This window comes from Diceros bicornis, chromosome X, assembly GCF_020826845.1.
Source record: "Diceros bicornis minor isolate mBicDic1 chromosome X, mDicBic1.mat.cur, whole genome shotgun sequence".
Classification (NCBI taxonomy): Eukaryota; Metazoa; Chordata; class Mammalia; order Perissodactyla; family Rhinocerotidae; genus Diceros; species Diceros bicornis.
This window is the reverse complement of record NC_080781.1, coordinates 111,037,118-111,047,169: the sequence shown is the minus strand read 5'-3', so window position 1 is coordinate 111,047,169 and position 10,052 is coordinate 111,037,118. Positions and strand designations below refer to the sequence as shown.

Genomic DNA, 10,052 nt, shown 5'->3' with positions numbered 1-10,052 from the left:
AACAGGGAATTTACAAGGTTTATTGTTGCCAATTTACAGGTTTGTTCTCGTGAGTAATCTATTTTAAAATTTGGGCTCATGGAATACATTGGTAGAAAACATTGACTTTTGCCAATATTGTATTGCCAATATTATACACTTTGTCTCAAAGAAGTGTATAAACTGAGATTTGGTAAAAGAAGTGGCTTTGTTTAGTCTGTAAATTACTAGGTTAATGACTGATGGGGGTCGGGGTTGGGGTTGGTCCTGGGGGTTGTGTCGTGTGGGGTGGGGGTCGTGTTAGTTACCTTCCTGTTTCTTGGCCTTAAAATGCACGTTTAACTCTGGCCAGCTATCTTAGAAAATGCTCCTGGTAGGAAGGGAAAAGGATTTGCAGCTATATTACTGAGAAAGGTATCAAAATTCAGGCCCTATTCAGTATTGGGTCAGTGGTGTCCTTGACATAAAAGAGAAACAACTTATAGATCAACTGAATCAAAAACTCCCTTTCTTTCCATCTAAGCTCTTTTTCTTTTCCTATCTTAACATGACATTCCTCCTTAGTTGGAGGCATAATGGCATCATTATATTTTCTTCCATTTCGGGTTACTCCCCTCGCCTTGCAACTCCTCCTTATTCCTTTATCTCTTTCAAAGTTTCCATTCTCCGTTCCCTTACTTTTTACTCCCTCCCTTCCTCTCTCCCTCCTCCTCTTTTTTCCCAGCTAGCTCACCCCGCCCCTCACCGTCACCACCGCCCCTCCCCTTCAGCCTCCTTCCCGCTCCTTCTCCCGCCACCCCCCCTTCACCCGCCCGCCTCACGTCCAGAAAGCTCCAATCAGGAGCTCCGAGGGTGCCCGGAGGCCCGCCCCCTCCTCCCTTTCCACTTCTCTTCCCCCCCTTTTCTCCCTCCCCCACCCCCCCGCTCAAGTCCTGCGGACCTGGGGGCTTCGGGATCTGGGCGCTATGAAAAGTGTCTGCCCAGTCACTTCCGGTAAGGGCGTTGCGGCGCGAAGCTTCCCGCGGGACCGTTAAGGAGGGGTGGGAGTTACCGGCGGGCCGGGTGAGGAGAGTGCTGCCAGGGACGGGGAGCGGGTGAGGAAGGGGGAGGGAGAGCCAGAGCGAACGAAGGAGCACGAGCGTCTCGGGCGCCTTAGCCGCCCCTTGCCCATCGCCTCCCCGCGAGCCAGCTCCCCCGCCCCCCGGCGCCTGCAGTGCTTCTCTCCACCCCCCACTCCCGGGGACAGACGCCGCCCCTCCCTCGCGGCCGCGTGACCGGAAGTGGCGCCATCTTTAGCCTCTTGTGCTATTGACAATAACAAGCCCCGGTCCTCTCCCCCTTCCCCCTCCCCCCAGCCCCGGCATCTCCCCTCCCAGAGAGAGGGAGAAAAGGAGGAGGAGCTGCCGCCTCACAGACTCACTGAGTCGCTCCTGCAGAAAGGGGGGAGAGAGACCGAAAAGCAGGGGAGGGGGACGGCACGGCCGTTTACCTGTCTGCCTCCTCATTCGTTCTCCCCCCTCGTTCTGCTCACTCCTGGTGTCAGCCTATCCGCCTTCCCAAACCCTCCCATTCCCCCGGTGTAGCCCCCCCTTCACTTTCCTTCTCGTCCTCTGTGTTTCTCCTCTCTTCTTTCTTCCCTTCCCCCTCTAGCACTGCCACCTTCTCTCCTACACGCACGCAGGCATATAAACCTAGGTTTTTGATGCTCCTCTGCCTGTTGACCCCGCTATTTTCATGTTTCCAACAGGTTTTTCTTCCCCCAATCCCTCAGCTGCTGCTGCTGCTCAGGAGGTCAGATCTGCCACTGATGGTAATACCAGCACCACTCCGCCCACCTCTGCTAAGAAGAGAAAGTTAAACAGCAGTAGCAGCAGTAACAGTAGTAACGAGAGAGAAGACTTTGATTCCGCCTCTTCCTCTCCTCCTTTACAACCCAGGGATTCGGCATCCCCTTCAACCTCGTCCTTCTGCCTGGGGGTTTCAGTGGCTGCTTCCAGCCACGTACCGGTACAGAAGAAGCTGCGTTTTGACGACAACCTGGAGTTTGTAGGGTTTGATGCGAAGATGGCTGAGGAATCCTCCTCCTCCTCCTCCTCCTCTTCACCAACTGCTGCAACATCTCAGCAGCAGCAACTTAAAAATAAGAGTATATTAATCTCTTCTGTGGCTTCGGTGCATCACGCAAACGGCCTAGCCAAATCTACCACCGCCTCTAGCTTTGCTAACAGCAAGCCTGGCTCTGCTAAGAAGTTAGTGATCAAGAACTTTAAAGGTAACCAAGGCCAAAATCCATAATCACCTACTAAGGATTTGACACTTGAGTGGTCACGTGCTCTATGTTAATATATTAAACAGCATAGAGGTGGCCTAATGTTTTATGCATAATCAGTGAGGCAGAGGGAGGTCCTTTTTTGGGGGGGTGGTTTGTATCCTTGTGCTGAAGTATGCACTGGGTGTTTGTGTGTAGTATTTTGAGGTCTGTCTCAGCCTATTGTATCTAATCTGTCATTCCTGATAACATTGACCATCGGTATGATTGATCCGGATTTTACAGGTGAGAAATTTGTATTCTAAAGAGGTTTATTTATTTCAGGTGCATAGTGAGCCTTGGCACTGCTGGGATTTTTATTTTTATGCTTCAGTAGGCCACATTCTCCAGTCCCTAGAAATGCAGGTAGAAATGGTGACATTTTCATGCTCAAATAAGATTTATAGTTAGATTTATAATGTTGAATACTGTATTCTTGACACTCATTATGGAAGCAGTATTTGGAGAAAAATGTTTATGATCTCTGCATTTCTTCCCAAAGGTAGGGTTTGGCAGTGAAAAATAATGTGTATACACAGAAGTAGTAACTGTGTACCACTAGTCTAAAGATAGGATCAAGTACTGTATCTATTTTTTTATCACTAAGATGGGTTTTAAAGTACTAACCTGCAGCTTTTAGGAAAATTTGTTCCTTTTGTGTTTCAGATATGTGATTGAGAGTATTATGAAGGCATCGATACAAATATAAAATCAGCAATTTAAAAAAATGTAATTGAGCTGAATTACTTTTTATCCGTTGACTGTGTTTCTGTTTTTCTGACTAACTTTTTCAACACCCTTAACTGGCAGGTATTAGATGCTAAAATGTTTATTAAGTGGAGAAGTAAATGAATGAACTAAAGTAATATTTACCAGATAAGTGCCTTGTGGCTAGATGTTAGTATTGAGAAAATTAGATTTTCCATGCTTGTGTTTTCAACATTAGTGTGGAAATCAGGAATGTGCTCTATTTTGTCTCAAGCAGGGGGTTATAGTGTTATTTTTAACCATTTTTTTTCTATCACTCCTCTCCCATCCCCAGGATCTCAAGAGTGTTGTAATATTTCTGATTTAATAGTAGACTTTTCTGAAGTAAATATGAATTCTGATTGACTAATGTATTCACTGTTTCACTTAAAATATATCGATTTAATAGCCAAGGAGTTTTAAAGAGATGAGCTGTGATCCTAATTGCATTTGCATACTGGTTTCAGAGATTTTGTTTGTTTGGGTTTTTTCTCTCCCTCCTAAAATAAAAACACATTATTAAGGCATTTGGATGTTTTCATTTAAAAAAAGTACTCATTGCTGGTCAATGAATTTTAAACTAAAGCCTGGATTAAGATGTTCCTTTTCATTCTGAAAATGCTACATAGGTTCTGGAGTCATTTGGATGTTTTAATTTTTTAAAATTTTACTCTGCTCAGAAATGCAGTTTAAGTCAAAACCTGAGTTAAGATGTTTCTCTCCATTTCTGTAGATGCTGCATAAATGTGGGGGGTCAAACAGACCTGGATTAGAATCCCAGCTTTGCCATTGACTAGCTATGGTGACCTTGGGCAAGCCTTACTAAATGAATCTTCCAGCCTCAGTTTCCACAGTTGCAAAATAGGCGTAATAATACCTTCCTCAGGGCATTATTAGGAAGGTTCGGATATTTATAAGGTACCTTGTACATAATAGGCATTCAGTATTTTAAATCTCAGGTACAAAATTCATGTTGACTGACTTAGGTTTTACACATGATGGAATAAGATCAGGATTGTTATTTTTTATCTGTCATTCTTGAATTTTTGTTTTTTGAAGCAATACAGTCAATAGGAGATAAAAACCTCACCCTCAGTTTTAATAGGTGAGTCAAAATGACTTAAACAGTATTCTGGCATTTCAAATTTTGTTCTTTATGTGAAGCCTAAATACAGTGGTTACTTGACTATTTAGGTGTAATAAAGATCACAATTTACCCTTAAAAAGCAGTCATACTATTATTGTATTTTATGGATCCTTCCGTTACTATGTCCTACATACCATTCTGATATCAACCTTTTATATATCATCTAGATAAGCCTAAATTACCAGAAAACTACACAGATGAAACATGGCAGAAACTGAAAGAAGCAGTGGAAGCTATCCAGAATAGTACTTCGATTAAGTACAATTTAGAAGAACTCTATCAGGTATGTATTAATGTGAATAACCAGCTTTCGTTAGCATAAATTGAAGTGGATTTTATTTTCTGAAATGGGTCCTTATGTAGACTTTTGATTCCCTTCTAATTACAGTTTCTCAGTTGGTTTATGCACTGTTTTATAATCAGACCACATATTCTGACATAAACTATGGGTACAGTCATATTGGTATAAATTGGGCTTTTCTTGGAACCTTCTGATTAGGATTTATAGTTAGGAGTACCTTGGTATAATAGAGGTTTTACCTATAAAGGAATCCTATAGCCTGGATCCCAAAGATATTTCTGGTGACATGTCATTTTATTGTGATTCTTCTTGCTAAGTGGTGTTACCTATAGGAAATGCCTCAAGAAATGCAGATATTCTCCATATACTTTATTCTCCCTCCTTCCTATTAGTAGCCTTTGGCCATTTCTTTTTCTTGCTCTGTATGTTGTCTTATCTCCTGGGCTACCGGACACACCTTAGCCAAAAAATGAGCAGCGGGTTGTATTCCAGTGATGGTCAGAGGTTCAGGTTTATTTCTTTTGCTTAACAAGTGGGTCTGTACTTGAAGTCTTTAATTTAAATATACTGGTGAAGGCAATTACTGATTTAGACTTCTTGCTACCAAGATATTTTGCCCTACCTATATTTTTGATACAACCAATTCAAGAAGTTTCTTTCTTTTTTTTTTTTTTTAAAGATTTTATTTATTTATTTATTTTTCCCCCAAAGCCCCAGTAGATAGTTGTATGTCATAGCTGTACATCCTTCTAGTTGCTGTATGTGGGACGCGGCCTCAGCACGGCCGGAGAAGCAGTGCCTCGGTGCGCACCCGGGATCCGAACCCGGGCTGCCAGCAGTGGAGCGCGCGCACTTAACCGCTAAGCCACCGGGCCGGCCCAAGAAGTTTCTTTCCATTATAGCATCAGCAGTTTTGTATAAAAAAATACTTTAGACTCTAATAGCTTGGGTTTTTGTATTGATGAGTACCTTGTAAGAAATTATGTTGGGTCAGTTGATCAGAATTTGTAGTTTTTGTCTGTTCATTTTAGTTGCAGAGGTAGTATGGTGATGGACAAACCCTGGATTAGGAGTCAGAAGACAGTTTTGGGATCTAGTTTTGGCTGCTGTTATCCTTATGATCTTGGTCAAGGAACTAAACCTCTCTCAGCTTCAGTTTCCTCCTCTGTAAAATAGGGGAAAGAGTACTTGGCCTATTTACCTCAGGAGGTTGCTCAGAAGAATCAAATAAGATGTTTGTGAAATCATCTACTGTGATACAGAAATATAAGATGATATTATCACTAGTCAAACTTCTTCATAAGCCACAGTGTGGCTTTTTCACTTGTAATATGTCAATTGAGATCACCAGTTTCTGTTGCTGTGAAAGTTAAATGAGTCAGTGCATGCAAAACACTCAGAATGATGCCCAACATATAGTAATAATGCTGTGTAATATTATAAGCATTATAATGCTATGTAAGTGTCAGGTAGTAATAGTAGTACTACGCTATTACTTACAGATAAGCCCACCTCATTTGGCTATGTTGGTATATTACATACATGGCTCCTAAGTTGTACAATAATAAAAGTAGCATTATGGAGTTAGAGTTGGAAAGGCCTTAAGAAAGATCATGTGGTCCAATATCTTTTCTTCGTACACGTGACAGCCTGCAAAGCAGGTTCATCGTTTATTATCTCATTTAAGCATTTAGAAACCCTCTGTGAAGTAGATAAGGTAGTAGTTATTATCCCACTCTATTGATAAGGAAACTGAGTCTTAGGGAAGTTAAATAACATCCCCAGAGTCATATATTGGCAGGGCAGGGGACTCAAACTGAGGTGCCCAAGTTTCTTGTCTGGTGCACTTTGACTACCACGCTGCCTCACTAATACACCACAGCACTTCGAATGCCTTTGTAGTGCAGTGTTTGAAGCAAATAGTTTTACTGTAGGAAAAAAACTCTTTGTCATCAAAGAAGATAATTTTTTTCGTTCATGCACGTATATGGTGTTTATTTGGATATGCTGGTGTTCAGCATCTTTAATTTCAATAACGTTACCATATTTCATATAACCTTGATTGTGGTTGTTGATAAACCCTATTTACTTTACTTTAAATATTTTTCTGTAGCTTTTGGTTCAAAAATATTTTTCCTGATAAATTGATTCTCTTAAATCCCTTTATGTTTCAAGAGCTCATAGCTTACATTTTTTGTGTTTTTCCTTTTTTATACTTAAGAATTATTACCTGCTATTGTTCAGTTGCATTTCTTCAGCCTAAAATCAGTGTTATAACTTTTCATTATTTGCATTTTTCATAATTCTTTACTACTTCTGCTCTAAGTTCAAAAGCATTTGTTTCTAGCTCTTTTGTTGTTTTTGACCTTAATTTTACAAATGCTCCTTTCGATTGTTCTCAGAAAGATTATTTTGAGATGTTCAAGTTCAAAAAAGAGGATAAAAGAATAAAGGGAGTAAAATTATTTCATACCATCTGTATTTCAGGTGCTTGTTTGATTTTGACTGGTTGAAATGTAATTTAAAATTACTCTCCTAAAATTGAAACAATATGAAAGTATGTAGTATACCAAACAAAAGTTCTCCAAACTTTTCATTACCCCATCCCACACTCTGTCCCTGAAGTAAACACATATAAATTTGGCATATACTTATGCAGAACTTTTTTCTGTGCCTACAAAACCATTTTGCTTTAAAGCTTAAGTGTGGAAGTCCCTAGTGTGGATTGCGTGTACTGCCTCCTAAGTTTTTAATTTCTTGTCCAGAACATGCTGTTGAGTGCCTTGGCAGTAAGCAAACATTGTCTTTGAAAAGTGATTTTAAATGAGATTTGTACCTGAGTTTAAAAATTATCTTTCTTTGACAACCTTGAAATCCTGTAAGTGTGAAGCGATGGTTAATGTTGTTTTGGTTTGGTCTTTTTTGTTTGTTTGCTTGTTTTTGATTAACAACAGATAGGAGTATGGTTAAATGCACTGACTGAGTTGATCAGCCTGCCTTAGATTAGAGATCTGCCACTCATGATAACTTTGAGTGAGTTACTTCTCTAAGCCTTGGTTTTCCTCATTTGCAAAATAGGGAGACTGACACTACCTATATGGCAGGGTTGTTTAGTTGTAAATAAAATACTGCAAACAGGTACTTACTACAGTTCCTGCTATATCTGGATGTCATCAATGACGATGATGATGATAAATATTTGAGTCTTTAAAATGATATCTTTAAGATAACATTTTAGTATACAGCTCTAAAGTCACACATGTTTTTAGATTCTAAATCCACACTGGGCCAGAACAGCTGGCTGATAAATAGATTACATTCCAAATATGTGTCAGTAGACACCATTAGCCAAATTGAAAAAATAATAGAAAAAGAGAGGAACTCTCTAGGAACAGTGTCCCTCTGCACTTCTCAAGAATGTGTCTTGTTTTTACATGTGGTATCTTAATAGTTGGAATTTTGGTTTTGGCATGTGATTTTTTTACTAAGTAATATTTTAAATAATGGGATTATTTTCTTCATGTTCTCAGCCTTTGTATGAGTTGCTGTGTAGTGTTTTTAAATCAGTTACCTTTTTTGGAGCTGGCTGGTTGTTTATATGTGAAAGTATAACATTTATTCTTAATATAAATGTCTAGCTATTATTTTTGGAGGCAAGCCTAGTCCATACTTCAATTCTGATGAAAATAATTTTATCTATCATTAATAACAGGAACTCTTATTTGGTTAGCTTTTTGTGAAATACATCTTAAATAATGAACCTTTCTATTAATTATTCATTTATCAAGTAGATGACCACAACACTGGAAGCAAATAGTGCATTCGTCTCAGTATAGGTTATTATCCATTGTAAAATCTGGTTGCGTAAGCAGTCAATGGTTATAGGCGAGCAGTTAGATTCTTAGCAAAGATGACTAGTTATTGTATTCTATGTAAGTTTGTTTAACAGTTGTCACTCTGTTGATATTTTTTTGTATGATTTTTATTTATTTATTTTTCCCCCAAAGCCCCAGTAGATAGTTAGTTGTATGTCATAGCTGCACATCCTTCTAGTTGCTGTATGTGGGACGCGGCCTCAGCATGGCCAGAGAAGCGGTGGGTCGGTGCGTGCCCGGAATCCGAACCTGGGCCGCCAGCAGCAGAGAGCGTGCACTTAACCGCTAAGCCACGGGGCCGGCCCTCTGTTGATATTTTTAAACTTAGTCTGTCAGGTTATGTATCGCTCCTCTTTTTAGTGAATTGTTAATACTATCCCAGCTATTTAAAAAAATATGCAACTACAAATTCTTAGTCCTTGATAATTTCAGTTTTATTTAAGCCCTTTTGACTAGATGTAAAAAGGAAAATAATTTAGCTTTCATTGTCTGTCTTCCTTTCTGCAAATTCTTAGTTTTTGATATATTTTGAGTATCTTATTGTAGCCATTTGTACTAGATATAAAAAGAAAGATAATTTAGATTTTGTTGCTGTATCAGCTGTTGCAAAGTTTTGTGGTGTGCTCTTTCCTTTCTTTCTTTAAACATATGGTTTGAAAAATAAGACCCACTCCATTAGGTTAGTGACCAGATTTCAGCACCCTAATGGGAATTTAATATCTTTCTTAGTGTCTGTTGTTCGTTAAATCAGAAAAATTTCTAGATTTCCTCCTTTACCATGTTTAATTATTTTGCACTCTTTGTATTTTTATCCTTATTTTAATCCTCTTCATTTTTTATTCTAGTTTTCTCACCCTCGTTTCTACTCCTTCCCTTGTCCCAAATGCAAATCTTGTGCACCTTTGCTGTTTCTTAAATCCTATATTCCCCAAAGCATCAAATTTCACAAACTATAGTTTTTCATTTCATTTGCTACACGTTTATATTTTTTTTTGGAGTGTGTTTTTTCCCCCAGACAAACACGTTTTTGATGTGACATATATGGATTTTGGGGGGGAGGGGCTGGGATTTGGAGATAGAATGTTTTTATTTTATACCTGACTACCTTCAAAAAGGATTTAAGGCAGCATATTTACCAGTAATGATTGGGAGCTCAAGTAAAAAGCTAGTTCTGTTTAAGAGACTTGTAAAACTATCTAGAATCTGTTTAATACAAATAGTTGCCTGTGAAGTGAGGTTATTTTAGTAATAATTATACTAGATAAAACTTTCAGGGATTTCCAAAGTTTTTAGTGAAAGTAAAATAATACATTTCTAAAAGTGCATTTCAAAGATCTGGAATAAAATAGAGCTTATCTCAAACTCCTAAGTAGTGATTTAACCCTTTCTTATTCATGTTTCTGTCCCAGCACCTAACAGGATACAGAGTACTTAGTGAGTACTCAGTCATTGTTGAATCAGTGACTGCTTACTCTTTGCAAAGCTGGACAGACACCATGGGCATGTAGAGATCACTTAGTCCTTTCCCCCAAGGTGTTTATATTCTAGTAGGTTCATGAAATTAGTAGTTTATGACCAGCATTTTTTTAAAGAAATAAAGCAGAAAATATCAGAGTACATCACATGTAGTAATGGTTTCATGAAGATTTTGTTTCGGTTACATAAATTTATTTTATGTACAATAGATTGTGACGT

General features: G+C 39.0%; 1 protein-coding gene across 1 annotated transcript in view; it reads left to right on the top strand.

Moving 5' to 3' along the window:
- The first annotated feature begins 929 nt into the window (after window positions 1–929).
- CUL4B (cullin 4B) overlaps window positions 930–10,052 on the top strand; it is a 31,433-nt gene continuing 22,310 nt past the window's right edge. The window contains exons 1-3 of the mRNA XM_058536631.1: window positions 930–972; window positions 1,727–2,251; window positions 4,349–4,464. Of these exons, the coding sequence (XP_058392614.1) occupies window positions 945–972; window positions 1,727–2,251; window positions 4,349–4,464 (669 nt within the window). The 5' untranslated portion in view covers window positions 930–944. The remainder of the gene's footprint in view (window positions 973–1,726; window positions 2,252–4,348; window positions 4,465–10,052) is intronic.